This window comes from Coturnix japonica, chromosome Z (genome assembly GCF_001577835.2).
Source record: "Coturnix japonica isolate 7356 chromosome Z, Coturnix japonica 2.1, whole genome shotgun sequence".
NCBI lineage: Eukaryota > Metazoa > Chordata > Aves > Galliformes > Phasianidae > Coturnix > Coturnix japonica.
In genome coordinates this window covers 30,875,260-30,900,126 of record NC_029547.1, presented here as the reverse complement: position 1 = coordinate 30,900,126, position 24,867 = coordinate 30,875,260, and the positions used below count along the sequence as shown (strand labels likewise).

The 24,867-nt window shown below is 45.5% G+C and overlaps 2 protein-coding genes across 2 annotated transcripts; both read left to right on the top strand.

Moving 5' to 3' along the window:
* Positions 1 to 4,035: 4,035 nt before the first annotated feature.
* Positions 4,036 to 10,941, top strand: LOC107306161 (sperm-associated antigen 4 protein-like). The gene is made up of 12 exons (XM_015849056.2): positions 4,036 to 5,462; positions 6,023 to 6,090; positions 6,403 to 6,481; positions 6,964 to 7,031; positions 7,818 to 7,876; positions 8,006 to 8,046; positions 8,314 to 8,401; positions 8,901 to 8,985; positions 9,454 to 9,551; positions 9,745 to 9,906; positions 10,094 to 10,183; positions 10,751 to 10,941. Exons 1-12 carry the CDS (start codon positions 5,335 to 5,337, stop codon positions 10,877 to 10,879), a joined length of 1,095 nt encoding a protein of 364 aa, XP_015704542.1. The 5' UTR covers positions 4,036 to 5,334; the 3' UTR covers positions 10,880 to 10,941.
* A 7,017-nt stretch (positions 10,942 to 17,958) lies between these two features.
* Positions 17,959 to 20,256, top strand: LOC107306162 (interferon kappa-like). The gene is made up of 2 exons (XM_015849057.2): positions 17,959 to 18,589; positions 19,971 to 20,256. The coding sequence occupies exon 1, from the start codon at positions 18,034 to 18,036 to the stop codon at positions 18,586 to 18,588; it is 555 nt and encodes a 184-aa protein (XP_015704543.1). The 5' UTR covers positions 17,959 to 18,033; the 3' UTR covers position 18,589; positions 19,971 to 20,256.
* The last annotated feature ends 4,611 nt before the right edge of the window (positions 20,257 to 24,867 follow it).

Genomic DNA, 24,867 nt, shown 5'->3' with positions numbered 1-24,867 from the left:
GTATGGATGGTACATTGCGGTAACACAGTCTGATTTAGGGAGTCATCTGTAGTGGAAGTTGGTTTGGCCTTAAGGCATGCAAACTCCTATCAGCTGCTTCACATCCTTTCTTGGAAACCTCCAGAACAGACGGGGAAGCGGTAATTTTTTCTCCATTTACATACATTACATTGGTTAGGGAGTGGGTAAAAAGTGTGCTGGTAACTCCCACTTCCCTATAAATCAAATTACTTAGTTACATGAGAGGTAAGTGGGTGGTAAACTTGTGCAAGGAGACATGAATTTACGTAATCTTCTTGAAAGATCATTATTAATGAGAGTGTAATGAGAGATAATATCTAGGAGAAAGGGAGAGTACAACTGCTTGGAAAAGAGCCTGAGGCTTGAGAAACTCCATGGGTACAAGAGAATAGCAAAGAAGGAGGTACAAGATGACAAAAGAAGAGACGAATAGGCTTTGAAATAAAGAAAGGCTTGAGAAACAAGAAACTGAGAAATTTACCTACAGTGTATGGAATGTAAGGCTTGGAACTCTGTTAGGAATCAGGTAAAAGAGATGCTGTAGCAGATTGGTTTTGTTTGCTTTAGATGTTTGTATTTCCTTCAGGATATCTCGCTGCAGCAGGTGAATCACTGAATTGCAGAGGTTGGAAGGGAACTCAAGGGACTATCGAGCCTAAACCTGCTAAAGCAGATTCCCTACAATGGATCTTCAATATCTGCATAGAAGACAACTCCACAGCCTCTGTGGGCACCTAGTTCCAGTGCTTTGTCGTCCTTACCACAAAGAAGTTCTGCATATTTGTATGGAACTTCCTGTGTATGACTTTTAGGCCATTCCTCCTTGTCCTGTCACTATACACCATTAAGAGCCTGGCTTCATCCATTTGCCTTCCAGCTCTTTGTAGATATTTATGAACACTAATCAGATCCCCCCTCAGTCTTCTTTTACTGAGGCTGAACAGACCCAGGTCACTCAGCCCTTCCTCATATGGGAGATGCTCCAGGCTCTTCATCATCTTTGTGGCCTTCTGCTGGGCTCTGTCTAGGAGGTCCCTGTTTTTCTGAACTGTGGATTATTATTTCTTGCTGTCTCAAGAACATACTTTCAAAGGCAACTATCTATCTGCCATGCTGTAAAACATGGGCACTTTGACCCTATCCATACAACATAAAATCATCTTCCTGCTGTGTCTTGAGAACAGGCTTCTCATCTCAGCAGCCACCTGAATCCCACCAAAACCACTGCATTTGGAAAGGAGATGTCAGTACCACTTCCCTCCTAACAAATCTTTTTCCTAACAAATGTCTCAGCTTTCTACCACAAGGTTTTGAAAGCTTATCCCCTACTTTGTGACATCTGGGGTCCCTGACAATAAAAACTTTGAAAGACAGAAAAAAAACCCACCTATCAGACTAAAGAAAGGAAATCATATGCAGGTATTAAAACAAGATACCCCTATAATGAACTGGTATTTGAGAAAATTTCAGATGCATATCTAAGAATGTAATTTTGTTCCAGTCTTACAATAATAATAGTCTAATAATATATTATTATATAATAATAATAAATTACTTACTATTTAATTTTTGTCCCTTTAGCATCCTCTGTTATTTTCTCTGTATTTCCCTTGTAATACTTACTAGTCATTGTCAGAGGGGAATGTACATGAACAATTCAACTTCTTGGCATGGGAGGCAACCTTTACCATCAGTTGTAAATACTTAGAAGTCTTAAGTTAAGCACTTCCAGAAGAAATATGAAAATTTACAGCTCATTTTGTTTTGAATTCTGAACATTTGGAATGAGTTTTTGCCATGGCAGAGCTCTTGGACACAGAAGGAGCAAAATTATATCTTTCTTTGTTTAAAACCAAAGAAACCCAACCTTTTTCACATTTCAAAACATTTCTAGAATGGACAGATATGATGCGAAAGTTTGTTCTACTCTATTTCTTAAGGCAAAAATGGGTGGGTTTTATATCTGCTGATCTGCATTTGTCATTATGTGTATGTTCTTTCTTTTTTGCTTTGTTTTCCTTTTCGAAGTGTAATACCTTCTACTTAATTTAAAATATTTCTCAGTCCATAATGTGAGTCAATGTCAGATTGATTTTTGCCCCCTCATCAGAATGAGTAACAAATGCAGCATACACCCAGCTCCATCATCTCCCCTATTCTTTTCCAGGAACTGACACATTGAACCATATGGTGCCCTTTCCTGAGCTAAAGGTTTCCTGCTCCAGTAGTACCAAGCCTGTTGCACTACATAAAACTGAAAGACCAGAGGAAGACTGAAAAAAATACGTATTATTTTTCTGTTTCCTTTTCTCCTCTGGAGTTGAATGATGTGAGTCATACAATGACGGAATTCCATGAAACCTGGTGCCATAAGACTTTTGCTGTGATCCCCAAACAGAAGAAAGGAGAGGAATGAAACTTGCTCTTTTAAAAGTGTCTCCATATTTTTCCTTCTTTTCATTTAATTGATTTTAATTTGAATCATCTTCCAGAACTTCTTGACATGGCTTTATAAAAAGATTGAGTCCTCAAAGTACTCAGTATGAAAAATTCAGGTGTAAATAATTGCGGCCCTCTCCGTAGCAGAATGAACTGTTGATTGCCCAGTAACATCTGCCATGTTGAGAGAAACGTTTCCTACTTCCTTATTTATCATGTATCAGAGCTCCGTGGCACCTCCTGGGACCTCTGTAGAGTCACGCAATCCCACTGCTATGCAAAACCAACGTTTCTTTCCTGCCTCAAACCCTAAGCGCTGCCAATACCCCGACTCCTTCTTTTTCAGGAAGGAGATGGCCAAAAGGAGCTCTGGGATCTATCTGCTCTTTTTTCTGATCTTCGTATCATCTCTCGGGCCTATGAGGGAGGCTGCCGGTCCTACCAAGCTCGCTATCATCGGGGCAGAGGCAGCACAGAAGATGGCTGCCGTCTAACGTTTGTCTCCCCCCACCAGGACCCGTCTTGGTAGTTGCAGGGCGAGACGCGGCTTCTCTGGCCCCGCTCCACCGCGTCGTTACCGGCTTTTACATCGTTGCCCTGTTTGTGTACAGTGTGGGGCTGCAAAAATCATGGGTTTTGGCACCAGTGAGCTGTCTTTGGCAGACTGCATTTGCATACAGCTGCTGGGTGTCACATTAAATGGGCAGCACCAAAGTGTATGGAAAGGAAATACAAATTATTTGTGCCTCCTTTTCTAGAGATGGGAGCCATCGTGAGGGCCTTGACTGAAGGCTATGAGTTTAAGAAATATCACATCTCAGACCTTGAGGCAGCAGACCAGAGATGCAAGGAAAGGAAGCAGGCGTACCAAGAATGGTGCAGAAAAGAGTGGTGCAAAATAGTTTGTGGAAGACATCCCTCAGCTGGGGTAGGAGCAATAGTGTGGAAGCCTCTGTGCTCGGGGAGTAAAGATTCCAGGCCTTATCTCCTGCTCTTCGGTAGACTGGAAAGCCTCACTGCTGGTGTTACTGTGGCATTGTTTGGGAGCCTCGTATTGATGTATCTGAATTGGTTCTCCTTTAGAAAAAACAAACGTAGAACTGCGGACTGCCAGTAAGACACATTTAGTGTATTGCCTTCTGCCTTTCCTTGCCAAAGCGAAGGTACTCCTCAGATGAGAAAACATGGACTGCGCACCATGGTTCACTTTCATTGAGCCTCTTTGCTCAACTAGAGAGAATCTGTCATCATCCAAAGATGTTTTGTTCCAGCTGTATGTGTTTAGGTGTGGGTTCCTCTAAACTTCTACACCGTAACTCTGTCTTTGCAATGGTTATGTACTGCATACATTAGATTTCAGCTTATAGGTTGGTTGTGTGTAAGGAAGCTGAAGCGAGAGTGATGGTCATCAGGGTGAGAGAGAGGAAAGTTGGGGTAGCTGCAGGTTTCTGAATGCACCTGGAGGCCAGTGCTGTGACAAGCTCCCAGGCAAACAACAAGGGACTCTGCTTGCAGCCATGTGCTCTTGAGCCAATCAATCCCCTGTGACTTTCATTCTTGTTTGGGAGGAGATGTTGGGATTATGGCAGTCATTTGTGACAGGTCACAGGTTTCATCAATTGTTGAAACACAAGGAATTCCCACAAAGGACATCTGTAGGGCACAAGCACCCAACTTCCTGCTCCCAGCAGTGACTGGTGCTCCAATGGAAAGTCTTTCCTTTGCATTGTCATCACAGATTGCTCCATATCTGACAAGCGTATGGTATCTGACCTGTAGCTGTCTTGATGGGATAGTGGCAGATGAGCTCTTGCCATTTGCGTGGCTTTGCTCAGTTCCCAGGCTTCATACCTTTCTCTCTCTGCCTTTTGTTAAATGTAGAGGTGATGGGAGGCACTCCTAAACTTGCAAAGAAAGGGAGACACAAAGGAGTGCCTGCGTGTCTGCTCATCTGTGAGCTCTGTGTGCTCGTTAGGGGCTGGGCAGCTCTCTGACTTGTACACGTCTGTAGAAACTTGCCCTCTCTGGTGAGTGAACAAGCCCAGGAGATTCAGTTCCTGAGGAAGGGGGTAGCTTGCCTGTCTGCGGAGACTGGCTCAGTGACAAAGCTGATCCTGCGCTTTGGGGAAGACGCAGGGATGAGCAGAGCTTTGGGCAGGTCACTGTTGTGTGGGCTGCCCGTGGGATTTCCCTGCTGACCCCAGCCTCATCTCTTGTCAAGGATTGCTGGTTGAGGTGTGGCACCTTGTGACAAATGATCATATTTAGCAGTTTGGGCTTAGGTGAAATTTGCTATGAATCACAGTTCCTTTCATGCTTCTACAGAAGTGGGCAATCCTGACAAGGGTGTGCCAGATCAGTGTTACACTACAGTTTCTATTTACTACTTCCCAGTACACATGTTCTCCCATTTCCTCACTGGGTGAGGACTCCCAGGTTCACAGCCTGTGTGAGGCTCCTCATTCCCTCAGCAGATTTCCTGTTCCTGTTAGCCCCTTGATTAGCCCCTCCCCATTCTCCCCCTCCTCTTCTTTAGCTTTTAACTGTTCTGAAAAATATACAAGCTGCGGGGTCTCCCACCTCTCAGCCATGCTGATTGTAAGGTCAGAGCCACGAGCTGACACTGTGCAGGCCCAAGCCTCTGTGAGGTCATGACTGGGTGCCACAATCTGGCCCACTGAGCCTCCACATGGCATTGTTGGCAGTGGCTGCCAATGCATGTGGAGAGCTTGTGCTGCTATCCTGGTGGCTGTGCCTGGGGCAGGCGCACTTCTCCTGCAGACCGGGTTTAGGCTTGTTGCTCAGTGTCCACCTTCTGCGTAGACATTCCTGCTGCTGAAGGGGATACTGAGAGGGGGACAGCTTGATTCCTCCATGAGGAGGAGAAAGACTCCCCGGAGACCAGAAGGGACACAGAGGGCCCATGGAAGGGTGAGGGTGAGAAGAGCCGGCAGGAACTTGGAAGAGGCAGAAATGGAGAGCAACCGGTTCCCAGAAAACAGGTAGGTGGTAGGTTTGTTCCTCCCAGGGACACGAGCTGTTGGGCAGCGAAGATGGAGCGAATGTGGGCCTGAAGACAACACGAAGTCCATATCCCATGGGAATACTGGGTGAAAAGGAACCTGGCATGCTGCTCGTATCTTTCCATGCTGCTCATATCCTTTCCACGCTGCTCATATCCTTTCCATGCTGCCTGTGTCCTTTCCATGCTGCCCATTGTTGTCATGCTCGGGCTGCTCCATGGGAGGCTTCCCACCATCTTCTTGCCAGGGCCTCCAAGCAAGCTTCTTGCTAGGGCCTCCAAGCTTCTCTGCTGGCCATGGCTCCCGTGGTGTGGAGATGGTGCACAGCAGGGCTTTTCATAGTTTCATAGTCTCGTGCGGGTTGGAAGGGACCTTAGAGATCATCGAGTCCAGCCCCCGGGATTCGAGCCTCTGTGTAGCAGAGCGGCACTTCTACCACTTGCGCCACAGGGGGGATTCGAACTCCAGGCCCCAGTGCTGCAAGGCGGCGTCTTTAACCACTGCACCACCGGGGCACACATTTTCATTTTCTTCCACAGGTGCACCCACTCTGCGGTGGCCCGGGCAGGGCCAGCCAGCTTCAGAAGCAGTGCTTCATGTAATGAGGGTAAGTCCAGGGCTGCTTTGCTCCACCAGGTTCCTGGGAAGCATTTTGGCCAGCAAGGGGCACCCCAGTACAACAGGAGCTGGGACGCCAAGCCTTAGGCTGACCTCCTTCCCTGAACATGCCATCAGAGGTGTGCCTGCAAAGCGACTCTTCCCAGCCCTCGGTATCCCACTCACAGGATGCTTCCAGCTGCCCCTTCTCCTGGACACAATCACAGCCCTGCCCCTATCCTTCTTAGAGGGTCTGACATGGTCCTGACTGGTCTCCCTGGAGGACGTGCTTGAGCTTTTCTTTCTCCCCTTTCTTTGCCAGTGTCCGTCATCATCAGGTATCTGAGAGAGTCACCAACCATGGTCTCCCTCAGGAGACTCTTCCAAAGAGCCATCTCTGTGTGAGTACAGCAGCTGTCCAATGTGTTAATGGGGGTTTCCACGGGTCAGGGTGGGCAGGCCAGGCTGGCAGTGCTACCCACCAGGAGAATGGTGCAGCCTACCTGTGGAGAGCACCTCAAAGCAGGATGTGTTTCTTCATCTCCAGCATAAGGAGATTTGACTCCTCAGTAAAAGAGAAGTCAAGCTTGCAGCAAAGGGCCTGTGACCCACCGCTTTTACTTGCTGGATCAGCATTCTTCCCTGGGTTACTTCAGCACCCTTCCCGAAGGTGCTCTGGGAGCCAGGTTTTGGCATGGTTTTCTGTGGTGCTGAAGGCAGCTGAGGGAAGCCCCACGCCTTCTGGAGGCTGCTCTGTTGGATGTTCTTTGCCAGCAGCAGACTCCCCACATTGCTGCTTTGCAGCCTGTAAGAGAAGATACCCTGTGAAGGGGTCTGCCTCAAACCCTGAGCACTGCCAACACCCTGACTTCTTCTTTTTCAGGAAGGAGATAGCCAAACGGAGCTCTTGGATCTGTCTGGTCCTTTTTCTGATCTTCGTATCATCTCTCAGTGAGTATTTGCCTGCTGCCAGCAGCACACACAAACGCTAGAGGGGTGGGCAGGTTCTGGAGCACCGCCAAGGCCCTTCGCACCTCCCGCTTCTGCAGCTTGGGTTGCTCCGGAGACGCCGTTCACACACAGATCCCACGTGGCCCGACGGCCAACTCAGAGCCATTTCAGAGCTTTTGGTTTGGGTGCTGTGAGCAGGAGCTCCCACAGCCCCGTAGCTTTTGTCCTCTGTAGCAGTCAGCGTAAGATCAGTGTTCAGCCCAGCCATGCCTATGAGGGAGACTGCCTGTCCTACCAAGATCGCTGTCATTGGGGCAGAGGCAGTGGGAACAAAAAGCCCTTGTGCTTTACAGTCAGGGTTGCAGAAGACCTTTCCCCCTTCTCAAAACCGTAAGCCAAGTCCTGTGCTGGGGAAGTGCCCAGTGCTGCTGTGCTGCTGCTGCTCCTGCAGCCCTCTGCATGGAGGGATGCTGGGGGAAGTAGAGACAGTGACAGGCAGGGCCAGTGTAAGTTCATCTTGGGAGGCTGAGCATGGGCTTACCCAAGGTTATGTGGAAAGAGAGGGATGCGAAGGTCTGGGGGCAGTCCCTACCATTAATGGGAGCTGGGAAAGGTAAACCCCCAAGCCAAAGAACAGGATTCATTCTTGCAGCCATGTGCTCTCTGCCCCAGTCCCCCACATCCTCAGGGAACATCTTGCACCCTGGTTTGGGGGGAGATAGTGGGTCTATGGCAATCCTTAGAAACCATAGAGAAATAACCTTCTGTCTGTGTTGCAAATGACAGCTGGTTCTTACACTGGAGTCTTGTTTGCACGGCGATTTTGGATAACGGATTTCATGCAGGTCAGTGACGACTGCTGAGGGACAGGGAATTCCCACAGAGGATGTCTGTAGGTGGTGGCTGGGCAAATGCACGCGTCCTCCTTTTGCCAGCAGAGAGTGGTGCTCCAATGGAAAGTCTTTCCCTTTCAGATGCTGTCGCTGCAGACTGTTCCATGCATAATGAACTCAGGGTAAGGGCCCCCATCTGCCCTGCTGCTCTCTTGATGGGATAGTGGCAGACGAGCTCTTGCCATTTGCGCTGCCATGCACAATCCTCAGGGCATGTGCCTTTCCCTTTCTGTCTTCTATTACATGTGGAGGTAATGGGAAGCGCTTCTAAGCTTGGAAGGAAAAGGCAGCACAAAGGAGTGCCTGTGTGCCTGCTCATCCGTGAGCTCAGAGTGCACTTGAGGGGCTGGGCAGCTCTCTGACAACATCTGCTTTGTGGGTGTTTGCAGGAACTTGCTGACTGATCAAACCCAGGGGATTGAAAACCAGAAGAAGGGGGTGCCCTACCTGACTGAAGATCATGGCACTGTGATGAAGGTGATCCTGCGCTTTGGGGAAGAGGCTGGGATTAGCAGAGCCTTGGGCAGAGCCTGTGGGATTTCCCTGCTGACCCCAGCCACTCATCTCACAGCAGGCACTGCTGTTTGAGCTCCCCTTCTGCAAAGGCTTTCGCTTGGTCATGTTTAACCAGGACACCTCCTTCAGCTGGAAAGCTGCCCACATTCTTGTCCTGGTAATCTGGGACCTCTGGCAGCTTTGGTTTCTTCACAGAGGGTTGAGACCCCCAGCTGCCCTTCCCGATGTATCCCCCCCCACCACAGCTCATCCGGAGACTGTGGAGACAACAGGCCAGTGCTGGGGGACACAAAAACTGCTGTCCAGCCCTTAACTTGTCCTGAAGAGGCTGAGCGCCTCTGTAGATGAGGCCTGTGTTTTGCTTTCTGACATGCTTCCTGACAACGTTCCTTGTCTCTGACACGGAACCCAGTGGTCCAACGTAGCAGCCTGGTGATGTGCTGCTTTCTGTCTTCGCCAGGTCATCCAGTACTTGAGAGGGGCAGTGTCTGTGAAGCCTAGGGAAAACTGCTTTGCAAAATCTGACTGGGTTTGGAAAAGTGCAGGTATGGACACAGACAGGCATGTCTTGTTATGCTGGGCTTATGCTCAACGCTGCCAAAAGGAGGCTATGCTGCAGCCTCATCTCTCTTCCTCTGAGGAAGAGCCAGATGAGACTAAATCACCTGGCCCAAGGACACAGCTGTGGCACTGTGGCTCCCTTGGGCTCAGCGGCTCAGCCCCATCATGCCCTTGCTCCTTACATGGGTGCCCCTGGCAGGAGTTACTGCACTTTGCTGGTATTTCTCATGGACCACAACCAGGTCCATGTTGTCCTTAGATCTCCCCACGCAGCTCAGCCTTGAGTCTCCTGTCCTTCACACAGAGCCTTGCTACCCGCCAGTGTCCGTAGACTCCATCTCTTTACACCGCAGAGAGGGATGCTGTCAGCAGGAAGCCTTAGAAATAGCTTGAGCCAACTAGGTGCTGGCAGACTGTGTTCCTGGCAATCATCCACTCTCTTCTCAATTTAGGGGTCTCCATAGACCTGCAGAGATCATCTGGGCCTGCGTGGCACTGCAGGGTGGCTTGGTTCCTGTGCTCCCCAAACATGCTGGAGACCTTTGAGCAGGTAGGGTAACAGAAATCCTAGGTGCTGCTTTTGTTCCCTCCTGTCAAGCTGGGGGAAGCCCCTGGGACTCTTCCCTCAGTTCCCTCCGCAGTACTGCTCAAGCCCATGGTTCTGCTCAGGTGCCTGTGCTTTTGGCTGTGTGGGCAGCAGTGTGGGCCTCATCTCTCACTCACTCCCTGCTCTCTGCTTTCAGGTGGACATTTCCCCGGGTTTCTGCTGGCCTTTGAAAGCATCTCTGAACTCGGTGGTCTTCAACTTGCCTTCAAAAGTCCTTCCTACTGCAGTCACTGTGCAGCATGACACAGACATAACCCTGTGGGACATCAGCAGTGCTCCCCGTAATTTTGTTGTCTTTGTAAGTATATAGAGGGCTGGGACATGGCTGTAGGGAAATGCCCCCGCTAGGGGACATACTGGAGAAGAGGACTCGTACATTCTTTGAGCAGTGCTCAAGGGGAGACTCAGCGCCACCACATCCTGCACCACATGTGGCCCAGGTGTGGTATATGTATTGACCTGCTGCCCTGTGTGATATCTTGTAGGGTTTGGATAAGGAAGGAGAAAATGTAGCTATACTTGGGAAATTCACCTACGATATCAGTAAAGAGCTGACCCAGACCTTTGAACTGCAGGTACAGTCATTGCGTGCGGGCAGGAGACCATTCCAGAAACAGCTTTGGCAGCAAGTCAGTGGCAGGGGGAGCATAGGGAATCCCTGCTAGGGCAGGGGTCCAGCGCGGGGTAGGAGAAACATGCTGAGGTTCAGAAGACCGAGAGCACGTGACGTGGCAGGGTGGCTGAATGAAGCAGGGAGAGCGCCTTGTTGGACCCAGCACTGCGGAGGTGCACAGAGTTCCCCAGCAATGCCCACCTCTTTTGGCAGAGCCTTGCAGGCCCACACGTGTTGGGAATTGCCTTGAAATGCAAGTGTCAGATGGTGAGAGCCAATCTAGGCCCTTTTTCCCCTTGACCACACAGTGTCAGGCTTCCAGTGCTGCTCATTCTGCTACCACAGGCCAGATGTTTGCTCTGCTGGGGCACAAGGGACTTAGAGGGACCGCCTGGGAGAAGGGAAGTCAAGAGAAGCTTCCTCCTCAGCCAGGAAGGGAGCTGGCACCTTGCTGACAAGGAAATGCATGGAGGGAGCTGCAGTTGCTTCTAGGCCAGTTGTGAAGTCTCTTGTCACCTTTGTTTTGCAGACCGGAACTCCCAGAGCCTTTTGGTACATAAAGTTCGTTGTACTCAGCAACTGGGGAAGTGCAGGACAAACCTGTATTTATCGGGTGCAGGTTCATGGCAAGACAGTGGGAACAAATGACATCAGCTGAAGACATTGATAGGCACTGTAGAAAGAGATTCTTTAAAAACTAAAATACAAAATTATCCCAGACCAGTGTTGTGTGTTTGCTGTGGTGCAGAAGGTGTTCTTTCACAGGCTTCCTCTGAGTAGCCCATTTCTACTTGTCCAGCAGAAACCGGACATTCCTCACTTTGCCTCTGCCCCCTGGATGTGAGTGAACCAAGTAAAAGGAGATAATGGTGCCCAAGCCCTTCCTTGTCTGGAGGGATGCTAGGGACACCCATGAGGGCTGGCAGGTATTGTTACATCCACGGGACTTAGAAACCCACCATGGCTGAGGAAGGAATTCGGGTGGTGTGCTCCCAAATCCAGCCTCAATGGTGGTGCCACTGCTGTTGTTGACTCCATATCCCATGGGAACCTCCCGTAGGTGAGAGGGTATTCCTCTCCCATTTCTGCTACTCATGGAGCTCCATAAATGCTGCCTGCATACAGATCCCACCTGGCCCCAGAGCTTTTCCTTTGGATGTTCTGCACAGGAGCTCCCATGGCCCTGCAGCTGCCCAGCCTCTATACCAGTGTAAGAGCAATAACCCAAGTGTCCTCAGTCCAGTCTTGGCAGAGGCAAGGCTGTGATTATGCCCGGAGAGTGGGCAGCTGGGTGCATCCTGTGAGCGGGATACCAAGGACTGGGAAGAGTCACTTTGCAGGCACACCTCTGATGGCACGTTCAGGGAAGGAGGTCAGCCTAAGGCTTGGCGTCCCAGCTCCTGTTGTACTGGGGTGCCCCTTGCTGGCCAAAACGCTTCCCAGGAGCCTGGTGGAGCAAAGCAGCCCTGGACTTACCCTCATTGCAAGAAGCACTGCTTCTGACGCTGGCTGGCCCTGCTTGGGACCACCAGAGAGGGGGCGCAGCCGTGGAAGAAAATGAAAAACCCTGCTGTGCACCATCTCCATGCTGTGGGAACTATGACCAGCAGAACTGACCTGCTCGGAGGCATCTTTTCAAGCCTCCCAGGGAGCAGCCCCAGCATGGTGACAATGGGCAGGATGGAAAGGATACGAGCAGCATGGAAAGGACAAGAGCAGCATGCCTGCTTTCTTTTCACCCCATGTTCCCATGGGATCTGGACTTGGTAACAGCTGCAGCACTGTGGGGGCTGGTTTGGTAGTCTCAGGTGGGCTTTCAGCTTAGACTCTTCTCCCAAGTGTTTCTGAGCCCAGTGGCTCTTCTAGCCACAGCCCTCCCATGGTGACAGCTGAGTGTGTCCTGTAGCAGGGAAGCTGCTCCTTAAACACCTTCAGGGATGGTGACTCCACCACTTCCCTGTGCAGCCTGCTCCAATCATGTAATTGCCAAGGTTGGAAACAGCCTCTAAGATCATCCATTCCAACTTTCCACCTACTACCAGTATTTCCCACTAAACTGTGTCCTTGAGTACATTATCTAGAGAACCACAGATGCCTGCAGAATGACAGAATGCCTACCCACTCTTTCTGAGAAGAAATTCTTCCTAATATTCAACCTGAACATCCCTTCCCTCCAGTCCTACCTCTGGTTCAGTAGGAAAAGCAACTGATGCCTGCCCCACCACAGCCTCCTTTCAGGGAGTTGTCAAGGGCTCGAAGGTCTCCTTTGAGCCTCCTCTTCTCCAGACTGAACAATCCCCAGTTCTGTCAGCCACACTCTCTAAGAACCTGTGCTCCAGACCCCTCCCCAGCTTTGTTGTCCTTCTCTGGACAGGTCCCAGGGACTCTGTGTCTTTCTTACAGTGAGGGGCTGTAACAATCAGAAAGATCATCACAATGGAAAAGTAGAAGGAAAAAGGACCATTCAACCAACTCTGAAGATCTAGGCTCACAGGGGAAAACTCCATAAGGGAGGGATCTCCAGAAAGAAATCCTTTCACGCTGGCAGTCAGCCAGGCTCCACCCTGTCTGGATGCACAGATGAATTGCTTCCAGCTGTGCTCCCAAGGCTGACAGGGTCCTTTCCCCAGGTGGTCAATTAGAGGTCCAGACTGTGACTCGACTGTTACCACACGCTCCACTGCTTCACTGCGTGAACCAATGATTGGGCTGGCTGAAGTGCAAGCCTTCCCTAATACAAAGATTCAGTGCAGTGCAACGCTTGTACAGTTGCCCATCACAATGCAGGTTGACATAATAATAGATGATTGATGGTTCCTTCACAGTTGAAGGTTGTGTTCTTTCCTGGGCTAGTTCTTGATGACGTTACTAGAGGCATAGAGTAGCTTGGACCAGGAAAGGCTCAGCTCGCATTTGATCAGTCCCATGTAGTCCATCACCAGGTGTCACACTGACCTTACAGCAGCTCTGGAACATCTTGATATCATGTTGCTCTACCTGGTGATCCTCTGGACTCAAAGAGACTCATGTGGAGCCATACAGATGTTTTGAGATACTAGAAAGAGAAGGTCTGCCTTCCAAGGCAAGGTGCAGGCTGTGTTCCTGTTCTGGACCAGCACCTCAGCTGGTGGCCACATGAAGAGGTGATGGGAGGCACTCCTAAACTTGCAAAGGAAGGGAGACACAAAGGAGTGCCTGCATGTCTGCTCATCTGTGAGCTCTGTGTGCTCGTTAGGGGCTGGGCAGCTCTCTCACTTGTGTGTCTGTAGAAACTTGCCCTCTCTGGTGAGTGAACAAGCCCAGGAGATTCAGTTCCTGAGGAAGGGGGTAACTTGCCTGTCTGCGGAGACTGGCTCAGTGACAAAGCTGATCCTGCGCTTTGGGGAAGATGCAGGGATGAGCAGCTGGATGGATGCAAGGGACACCCAGGAGGGCTGGCAGGTGTTGCAACAGTCACGGGGCTTAGAAACCCACCATGGCTGAAGAAGCGGCTTGGGCGGTGTGTTCCCAAAAGCAGCCCCGATGGTGGTGCTGCTGTTGCTGACTCCAAATCCCATGGGAACCTCCCATACTTGGAAGGGTGCTCCTCTCCCACTTCTGCCTCTCAGCGCGCTCTGGAGACGCTGTCTGCACAGACATCCCACCTGGCCCCAGAGCCAAGAGAGCTGTTTCACAGCCTTCCCTTTGGATGCTCTGTGCAGGAACTCCCACAGACCCATAGCATCCATCCTCTATACCAGTCAGTGTGAGAGCATCAACCCAAGTGTCCTAAGCTCACCTAGCACATCTTCCACTTTCTAACCTGCTTTGTTGTCTCTTTCTGGATGGTTTCAAATATCTTAACATCCCTTTTATATTGTGCAGACCTGTAATGAATTCCAAGGCTTGGAATTAAACAGGGTTGAAATGCACTGGTAAAATTCTGGCCTATGTTGACACGTTTGAATGGAAATGTCAAAGAACGTTTAATGAAGTGATGGAGCCAGCATTGGCACCCAGGTATTTGGCTGAGAAAAGTAAAACCACACCATGCCAAGATTTTTTCACAGACTGCACTCCAAACTCAGGAACAGTTTAGGAGAGATGGCTCAGTCTTCACTTCTGTTTTGTTCACACATTGTCTCTGAGTCAACCCATCCCTTTACTGCCAACCCTCTGGACCAGTCCCCCACTGTGGGAAAGAACAGAAAGGCAACAAAGAAGCAATGCAAATTGTTCTCTCTAGCTCCTACACCACAGAAAGCAAACAACCTTCACATCAATGCTTTAATTCTGTGTGTCACTCACACAAAGTCTCTCTGTAAGTTCATGTCTATAGAGCCGCTCAGGAGCAAGCAAGAACTAAGGCATCCCAGGTTCATGGAAATAAATGCCATTCACCAGGGACATTTGGAGACATTTTAGGAACAGGATTCTAAAAGAGGACGCAAACTAACAAAAGATCTGATATGATGCATGTCTGCTAGCTCAGTACAAAGTGATGTCGTTTTTTGGGCACTTTCAGAACAGTGCAGATGTCCAGAAATAATGACCAAGTGTTGAGTGAGCAAATGTGAGAAGTTAACTAATTAGCAATATATGCTTAGCTAGCAAAAATTTATGTTTATCCAGTATCCATATGTTTAGTTGAGTGTCGGGAAGATTGTGAGCCTGAAGTACTCAGCCAATGAGGAACCGGGGGAGAAAGTGATCAGCGTGGAGTAATGGAGCATATGACCTATCTACTGAAATTCTCTACAAATCAGATTGGGGGGCATAGAAATCAGAAAAAGATGATGCTCCCATCCCAAAGTGCTAGTGTAGGGAGAAGGAGCAGCCTCACTTCTGCAGGTTCCCCCATTTTCCCTAGTATTCCCTGCTCAGCCTTGCAACAGCTGAAGCCATCAGCCTGGCCCCTTCACTGCAGCTCTGTCCTACTCCTGATCACATCCACCTCTTAGCATCATTCTTCTTATGCTTCCTGTAGGATGAAGCTAACCAAGACAATCTGCATCCTCTTGCCCACTTAGGTGAGACCTCCCTGGGTATGTCATGTGCTGATGGCCAGCAAAAGAAGGGCTTCAGGCAGAAAGCATATGGGGAGAGTGGAATCCCTTATCTCCCCCATCTACCTCTCCATCTACGTCTCCATCTCCATGGTCCCTTGGAAATACCCTTGAGCCTATAGCTTGTTCCTGCTCCTCTTTAAACATAAAAAAATCCTAGCCAGTCTGCAGTTTTCATAAGTAAGATGACAATTCTTAAGTATCATAAAGGCAGTTGTATTTATTTATTTTTTTAAATTCCATGATTAAAGAATAAGTTATAATAATTCTCTTTGCTGCTGCTCAGTTGAGGACTCTCAAATCTCTTTTCTTGTAAATATCTGTAGCACTATTTTTTGTTAGTTTTGTAGAACTGCAGCTTATGAAACAATATTTTGCAAAATCAAGCATACACTTCACAATTTTTTTCAGTGAATTAGTACAGCATAGGATAAAACACTTAATTGGATTAGGACGGGTCAACAGAACGCTAGGAATCAGTACGCCAAGTTGGAAACATCACGGGTCTGAGGGAGACCTTAACATATTAGTGCAAACCGTGATATTGAGTATGAATGAAATTGTAGTATGTGAGCTAAATTAACTGTGCTGTAAACATTTTAAATTACTGAACATATTCTTCATATGGCAGATTTTGTAGTGTAAATATATATATATATATATATTTCTTATCCGTCCTTGTGCACTGATTGCAGGGATGTTATTAAAGCACAATTCCCTGTTTAACATACCATGTACAGTGATAAGTTGAGCCTGTTTGGGCTCCTTGGTGGCATGCTGACTTGTTAAGATCAGCGTGGTTTTAACAAGTTAACGGAGAAAGGAAACTGATAGCTGGGGTGGGTGAAATGTTGAGAGGAACTGCTTATTTTGATTGGATAATCCATCTTCCTATTTTGCCAGAATGTTCCTGTGTGCTGCTCCATTTGCTGGCATGAATGTAGCCTGAACTCTGAATGGCTGCTTTCATTGGTGCCTGAGATAAAAGAAATAATGTGATAAGGGATGGCAAATACTCATCCCAAGTATTCGTTGCATTTTACAATGAGATTAAAAGCCTTCCCTGGAGAAGCAATCTATGACAATTTAAAGGTGTTGGAAATGCATAAAGTTTTGCATATATTTATCTCTAGTCTTATACAAATATATGAGTATCTGTGTAGTTAGATGACCTTTTAAGGGCAGAGCTGCTTGCATGGAATCAAAGAGTCGGAACTCTTTATAAGAGTGATCTTGTTAGGTCTACTTGGAAATATAACTGTACTTTGTAAACATATTTCCTCTTTTTATTCTAGCTTAGTGTGGGTTTTGCTTCAGCCACAGACAGAGAAATGATCAAAAGCATTCTGGGCTGCAGCCTTATAGCACTGAATTGACTCTTCTAGTAATTACTTTTAATGAAATATTTCTTAATTAAGCATTAAGGATGTATGATTAGGGAAGGCTGTGTTGTAAGTTGTGTAATGGTTACTCTGCTCAGTACAAAAGTAAAATAAAAGTGGCCAAGTGAGGAAGAAAAATTACTTGTTATAAAAAAACAAACAGGGATGTTTGCACAGCAGGGTGAAGAAACAGCTAAATGTTAGTTTAAGACTATCTTTCCTGAAAGTAAAAAGACAATAGTGAGGTTTCCGAGTGCACTAATAGTCCTGAACTATATGGTTAAAGTAAGCAAACGGATGAATTTTAGGGCAATTTTTGTCTTCTTTCACCATTTTGTCTCTATTTAACATCTATATTCTGACCTGTGCTCTAATGGCATTGACATTTTATTAATCAGTTGCTCATATTAAAAAGTCCATTTGTTTCAGTGTTAGTATTTGAATTCTCATGGCGCTAACAGTGTCTGAGTGAGATCAAGTCCCATCTAATTACCACAATATATGTACATGTAAATATATATATATTTACATACATATGTATATGTATGTAAACAATATACACATATATTGTTATATTAATGTAAATACACAAACATTCACAGACATACATACATGTAAAATACGTAGATTGTTCTGAAAGTAGTGCCATCTATTTATTTTGATGGAAAACACAACAGATACAATGAGCACGATAATACTAGTAAGAGAGCAAATTCTCAGCTACAAAGCAGTATTTTTCAGTGTTGTCACCATCATTAGCTATGCATTTGCCCTCATAACAATCTGCATGGCCATCCGGAACATGGCTTGTCTTTCATGTCGCTGTCACCGAATGGATGTCAGAATTAAAGACGAGGAGAAAGAAAGTAATTTCCCTGACTGAAAATAGGTTGACAAAGCTCAGCTGAACTGTGGGAGTATAAACATAAGGAGACAACATGACATCAATATTCAGCAGGTTCTTGACTTTTCATTGACAGGGCTATGTTTCACTGTGTTATCCCACTGCTAAACTATTTAGAAACTAAAGATACGTCTGTAGGTTATTCTTTTAAATTCTTTGTATAATAGTGTAGAATTTTTGAAGAGGGAATTGAAGATGTAAGGTACATATTCTAACATTCAGCTGAAATAAAAAGAAAGTGGCATTAAAAAAAAACAAGACAATGAAGTCATAAAGCAGAAAATGAAAGTGGTACGTGTAAAAGTGCACACAAGGGGGAAAACCTTAAAAACCAAAAAATGATGAAAGAAAACTTCTACCACAGAATAATTAAATTTCAAGACTTTGAAGAAACAGGAGCCTATGAAGGACCTTCAAAGCAATCCAGCCCATCACTTGGGATTTATACAGGAAAGGAGAAGCACAGCTGCTTATCTTTATCATGTACACTTTTGGCTTGATACAAATTGGCCTCATTCTGTTGTGCACCATCACCACCTCAAGTCTTACCTGTAATCACCTTCCTTTGCAGCAAAGAAAAGTGATTGAGAGCAGCCTGCAACTTTTGGACAAAATGGGCAAAAGGTTTCCTCAGCAGTGTCTAAGAGAGAAAATGTCCTTCAGATTTCCTGAGCAGGTTCTAAAACCCAGACAGAAAGAAACTGTTAAAGTAGCCATTGAAGAAATCTTGCAACACATCTTCTATATATTTAGCCAAAATCTGACTCTAGCTGCGTGGGATGGGGCAGCTCTAGAACAATTCCAAAATGGACTCTATCAGCAAATTGAGCAATTGGAGGCATGCATAATCAAGAAACAAACTCACTATTTTTGGAGTAAAGAAGTCAACAGGCTGAAACTGAAAAAGTATTTCCAAAAGATAGACTCTTTTCTTAAAGAGAAACAACACAACCTGTGCTCCTGGGAGATCAGCCGTGCAGAAATGAGGAGATGTCTTCAATTGATTGATAAAGTCACGAGGAAGCTTTACAACTAAGGTACAAAGATTCTGACCTGATATAATTTAGCCTTAGAGTTAAATACCATGATCTATATTGGGGCAATACTTCTATAGTTCACTTTCATCATATTTGAATGACTATGCTGCTAATGTTTATTTTTGAAAATGTAGTATATTATTTTTCAGTGTTGGTAGACTTCTCTTTGGCAGGCATTATGTGTACACTACCTGTAAAATAATCCATATGAATTTTCGATGAGATTATTCCATGGGAAGGAGTTTAGGTTGGTGCTGTTTATTCTTTCAAGTTTTGCATGTTCTTTTCCAAGAATGTTTTCTTTAACACATTTGATGCACTCTAACATTTGCTTTATTCAAAGGGATAAAATAATTCTAGAAGAATTTGTGCAGAAAACTGTTTGCAATAACTATATTTCTGCAATACTTATCAGTTGTATGCAGCTACTTAATAGTTCAGCTATATTTACCTCCTCTCTAAGTTTCTGGGGAAAATTTTTGTTTATTCCACCCCCCCCCCCCCCGCCCCCCTCAACCTGCCATCTTTCCAATTCACTTTAACTTCTTTCACATGCTTATTTGAATTAACTTCTCTATGTATAACTATCCTAAAGCTACATTAGCCAATAGCACATCCTACTTGTTCCTGGGCATATTCATCTTGGCTACTGCAACCTCAGACTTGATTCCATTCCAGTTCACTATGACTTGGTGCTATTCTTTCTTGTTGCATGAAATCTGCCTCTTGCCATTTGCTCATAAATCCATTCACAGAAACATGTGGTTGCTAGTATTCCAGCAGAGTTCCCCCCTTAGACCACGTAGCTTTGATGAATAATAGAAATATAAACAATTTACTCAACATAAACTACTTCTACCGGGCAAAAGTCCACTAATTTCTGCAAGGGTAAGATAGGATTTTAAACTTGGGAAACTGTCCCTGGGTAACTCCATTTCAAATAAATGTGTTTTCTGTAGTCAGTTGCTGTATGTTAGAAAGAGGGAATACATAGTTTCATACACGCTAGATTACAAAGTAAATTTTTGTTTAAAAAATAATAATAATAAAAGGCCAAAGAAATCAGCTGTATTTTGTGGCCAAAGCTGATCATTTCTGGGCACACTTCTGGGTCCTACATGAAGAGGTAGGGGAGAGATGGTGAGATTAGTTCTTAACAAAAGGAAATTTCAGTCCCAGAGGGCTGAAATTAGTAAGGGTAGCTTTTAGCATCTGGTGAGGAGACATTTGAAAGCTTTCCCTGGTCTGCAGCCATTCAGAATAGTAGCATTCAAAGTACAGATAATAAAAGCGGGTCTGTATAAAAATGAACTGATGAAAACAATAGCAATGGTTGTCCAGATCTCAAGTACCGTATCTGTAACAGAGGTCTCTTTTGCAGGGTAGCCATACCCTCCTCTCTGCCAGTTGCGGATGCAAGCTAAAGGAAATGATGACAGCTATAGGTATCAGGTCTGAAGCGAAATACCAGAAGGAAAACCTGCTAACAACGCTACCATGATCCAACACAAACAGTAAGGCAAAAGGCTGAGATCCCACCAAAAGAAAACTACAGCTGAAGGAGACTTTTTTTGTGTGTGCTTTGTAACTAACAACACTTGGAATAGTTCCACGGCCAGACTGTTGGAAATCTGATTTCCTGCTTGTTTGTTTTTTGCACTTCTGCAAGCCTGTACAATAAAAGGATGTTCAGCCTATTTAGTTTTCTGGTTGTGACATTCTAGCTGACTTCTGCAGTGAAGAAAATGATACTGAAACAGCCCATTTTTACTAAAACGTGGAAATGGGATGAAATATCTTCAACTGCCCTCTCATAAGGGATTACAGTGTTTTCTGCCTCACTTTCCTGCAGTAGGAGGATGTTAATTCATAGCTCACAGATGATTCAGAAACTCTCATCCCCAAAATCTTCCTTTGTGGTTCATAATTATCCTTTATAATCACAAAGTAGATTTACATTTTGAAGTATTACAGTCAACAGGGTACTTTACAGTGCAGAAGACAACAGAGTGGGCACTAGAGGGCAAAGTGAGATTATAGACAAGTGGGCAAATTGCAGGTAAATGTGTGTATGTTTTGGCAAGACAGCATTTCAGCTCTTAATCACTGTGCTGCCTATCAGTCAGTTAACTGCTATTGAGTTTACAGAAGGGAATTGAAAGAAAAACGAACTATTTATGAAGAAAGGAAGAGGATCTCAGAGAGAGTGAATATGAGCTTACAAAACAGCATTTGATTTCAATGAGTTTTCAGTCCTCTGTGAGGTTACAGAAATTATTTGTAAAGAGACAGTGTCTCAAAGACTCACGTAAGCATAGAGACTTTGGTACAGACATGGCTGATGAACAAAAAAGAGCTAAAAAGCAAATGCCAAACAATATTTACAATATTTCTTTGGTTTTTCAAAGAAAGGTAAATAGTCTGTAAGGCAAAGAAAGAAAGGTAACGAAAAAAAACGTAAAGAGTCAGCAGATCCTTTTGCTTGTCATTATAGTATGTTGGAGCAATCTGTATTTTGTCACCACTGCGTTACTGGGTCAGCAGTATGTGATGCCCTTGATCTGAAACCTTCTAGTATTTCTTCCACTTAGAATTTTTCTGGAAATTAAGACATACATATAAAATACCTTTCTGAATATAAATTGTTTTCAAATAGAAATGAATGAAATTGTGAACATGAAGTCTTAAATCCAGGTAGAAAATTTAAGACAGAAGAAGTCTTTCCAAGGTAAGAGTGCTTACAGCTAAAAAAACAAGCCATACATTTTCTCAAAAGATGCGCATTAGTGCTTTGCTGCACAGATCCCATTCCCACATTCTCAGTTGTGGCTGTTTTTCATGGCTAGTTTCAAAGCATGTTGTTTATATGTGCAGTGATGCACTTCTTAGGAAATGTAATGAAAATGTGTATGATTTCATCTACACAGAGCCTGTTTCCTGGGGTATATTTATGAGACTGGGATCAACTGCATTGTATCTGACATGAAACATTGGAGTAGCTACCGCTGACCTCAGGAGTGCGTACTCCAGGCTTTACTGTGGCAGATTTTTTGCACAAGTTACAGCTGTCCAAAGCAATTCTTCCACAGTTTTGGCATGTTCCGCAAACTGTGCCTTTACTTCATTTTTAAACTGAAGAGAGAGAAGGGGAGAACAAAGCCAAACCAGGGAGGGAAAAAGAAAAAAAAGAAGAAAAAACAGAACAAAGCCTGTGTGAGTGACTCCCCAAACAATTATCCAGGATTAGCCCTTGCGGTAGGGAGGACAGCTGTGAACCCTTCTGTCAGAGAGATGTGGACTGGAGAGAGGAGCAGGAGCTGCTCATGGGGAAATTAACTTTGCTTTAGAAAGTTCATGCATTGCATATAGATTGAAAAAGTAGGAATTTGATACTTCCCAGTACGGTGACGATGCTTTTCGATATTTAAAAAAAAAAAAATTAAAAAGAATTATAAATTTAGGCAAAGATAAGTCACTTATACCACTGTTTTCCATAGAAATCTTGGTAAGGCATCTCTTTTCAACTCTTTTCCTAGCCTGCAGACACTTTGGGACTGATGTCACCTGAACAAACTGGAGGATAACTACAGTGCTGCAGTGGGACCCCTCCCTACTGCACCAACTCACAGCTGAGCCTACCTTCTTTCCAAACAAATCTGATTTTCCTCATTAGTCGTGTCCTGGGTGTCCTGCCTCTTCTTTCTGTAAGACACTAAAACCAAAACCCAGCACACATGAACTGGGAGCCCTCTATTTTAATTTAATCGAAGGAATGCTAGTTTTGAAGGAATGGTAGTTTATGAATAGAGGAGTGCACAGAAATAAATGTCCTTCCCCATCTCTCCTAGAAAGAGGCAGCAGGGTTGACTGGTTCTCCAGAACCAGCCTTCTTGCACCCAAATTCTTTGTACTTGGGGTTCTAAAATCAGGTATTAACTTCACTGATGAAACAATTCAAAATTCTGAGCAAATAGCAGCCTGAGACCCAATCCAAGCAACAATCAAATCCCTCTTCTGATTTTTGAAAACATGGAAGTGAACACCATTAATGTTCATCTCCACAAAATAACTTCAGAACAACATCTGCAAAGTCAAAACCCACACTTAGAAGAAGAAATACTGAGATTCCAAGCAGTACATCTGCCTCCTTCACACCAGTTACTATAATGTCTACTCACTGTAGCTTTTACTGAATGCTGTATTCTCCAAGTTCCTTATCTTGGCAGGCCAGAGCCTTTACAGCTTCCTCTGGACTCAGCTGGAGAACTGTGAGTACAGCTCAATTTTCCCAGAAAGGAAATATCTTGACAAACATATTTAAATAAAATGAAAGCTTTTCTTCTACAACACCAAAACCAACATCATCAACAACAGCAACCACAAAAACAACAACAAAAACCCCACAAACAACCCCCCCAAAAAACAAACAAACAAAACCCACCCAGCCCTATTTTACTTTAAATATCTGTGAAAATGCTGCTCTTTCAGAAATTAATTAAGAAATTAATATACTTTCTGTCCAGCTCTCCTCAACTTAGAGGTGGGCTCAGTTCTGGTCTCCACTTTCAGAGTAGAGCTTACATTGGCTGTTGCAGATTATTACTTGGGATTATAATTTTTAATAGTTAAAACTAAATTTCTGTGGCAGAACTCACACTGTTTTCCTTTAGGCAAGGCTCAAAGCCTTTCACAGCTATTCATGTGTATTCAGAAAGGATTTGGTCACCAGCACGTTTCCCATTCCTTCTGAGATCCCCATACCAGTCTCCTGAAAGTGTTGAAAACTATTACACAACTTCTGTGGTAAGTGACTTAATAATAGCTAAAGCTTTAAAAAGGGAATTTCCCTGAGCACTAATTCTTCCTGATGATTTGACCGGTCTGTGGGTCTCATCCCAGTAAAACTGGGTGCAGTGAGCTGGAGCACAGAGACTTGTGACTCATTGCAGACCTAGGTAGGACTTTCATACTCAGTTAATCCTTTCATTGCCTCCCTTTGCAAAACCAGTGAATTTCCCCATCTGCTGAAAAGTGACGGGTTGGGAATGAGAAGGCCTGATGAGAGCCCTTGTAAAAGAATTGTGTTTCATTACAGAAATGTGTTTTGCATGTTTCTCCTATGCTGAAAGCACAGTCAAAAGCCTTCTACCATTTACCTCCATCTAGGATAGTAACTTATAGTCTGACAGATCAATACTTGAAAATAGTGAATACCTCAAATCAACCTCTTTTTAGCAAGCTGTAGGGCAAGTTTTAAGTGTCAAGGTTAATCTAGAGGGCAGATCACCTGCTCTCATGAAAGACTCCAAGGAAGGAACAAGAAGGAACAAGCAGGGAGAGTAATGCTGGCATATCCTCCAAGTGATACTTGGGAAGGTCTGGACATGAGCTGCCAGAAGGCTGTCTCCCCCGTTTTACTTCCTTGTGCCCCACTCCACCTGAAGGGGAGTGGTGAAGAAAAGTCACGACTTTTATAAAAAGCATGCTTTTTATAAAATACCCATGCCTATAATAGAGAAGGACTATCCAGAAGGATGGCAGATACAAAAGGTTGGTTACAGATGATGAAAGCCAAGCAGATGAAGTGGGACTTTCTTCCTTGAAATGCCTCCTGCCAGTCTCTGCTGTGGGGTGGGTAGCACTGGTGCTGAGGGAGGGCATGGGGACCACATTTATCAGGCACTGCACTCTTGTTTTCCATGGGAGTGCTAACTTGGCACTTATCCACAATGGATTTTGCAAATCACGAGGCTGGATGGGCCTTTGTTGCTTTACATGTTGTCCTGATATTTGAAAAGAGCTGCTCTGCCAGCTGCTGGATCTTATTACAGCCATGAGCTCAGCTGCTGACAGGGTTAGGCACACCAGTCGACTTCCTAGAGGCGGGCAGCACAAGAGCTGTGTTGCAAGAGCATGGGGAAATGCATTTCAATAACTGTCTGTTTAACTTACTTGCTTAGCCATTTGTTCAATGCTTTTTTATTGTTTTCTCCTTATAAAGGAATGCTTTCCTTAGCCAAGAAAAAAATGTATAAGAGAATACCAAACCAGCAGGATAGCTCTGTGTGCCTATGTGACCCTACTGTGGAGGTACCATGGGGGGAGATGCAGGCAGGCAAAACACGGCATCCCACCAAGAGATATCACTTCCTTGCCACAGAAGGAGGGATTTCTTGCTTCTGTGGGACATGGCAGGATGGAGGTGGCCTTGTTGGTTGCCCCACAGCACTTGCAGACAAGACATGGGATGGCATCCCCCAGACTTTTTGCACTTCTGC

What these genes read in the sequence shown, in the direction of transcription:
- LOC107306161 (XM_015849056.2), top strand. Translation starts at nt 5,335, where the DNA reads ATGAGGAGGAGAAAGACTCCCCGGAGACCAGAAGGGACACAGAGGGCC. An exon ending in GGATAACGGATTTCATGCAG is followed by an intron (nt 7,877 to 8,005) that starts GTCAGTGACGAC and finishes TTTCCCTTTCAG; the next exon opens with ATGCTGTCGCTGCAGACTGT. An exon ending in ATCATGGCACTGTGATGAAG is followed by an intron (nt 8,402 to 8,900) that starts GTGATCCTGCGC and finishes TGTCTTCGCCAG; the next exon opens with GTCATCCAGTACTTGAGAGG.
- LOC107306162 (XM_015849057.2), top strand. Translation starts at nt 18,034, where the DNA reads ATGTACACTTTTGGCTTGATACAAATTGGCCTCATTCTGTTGTGCACC.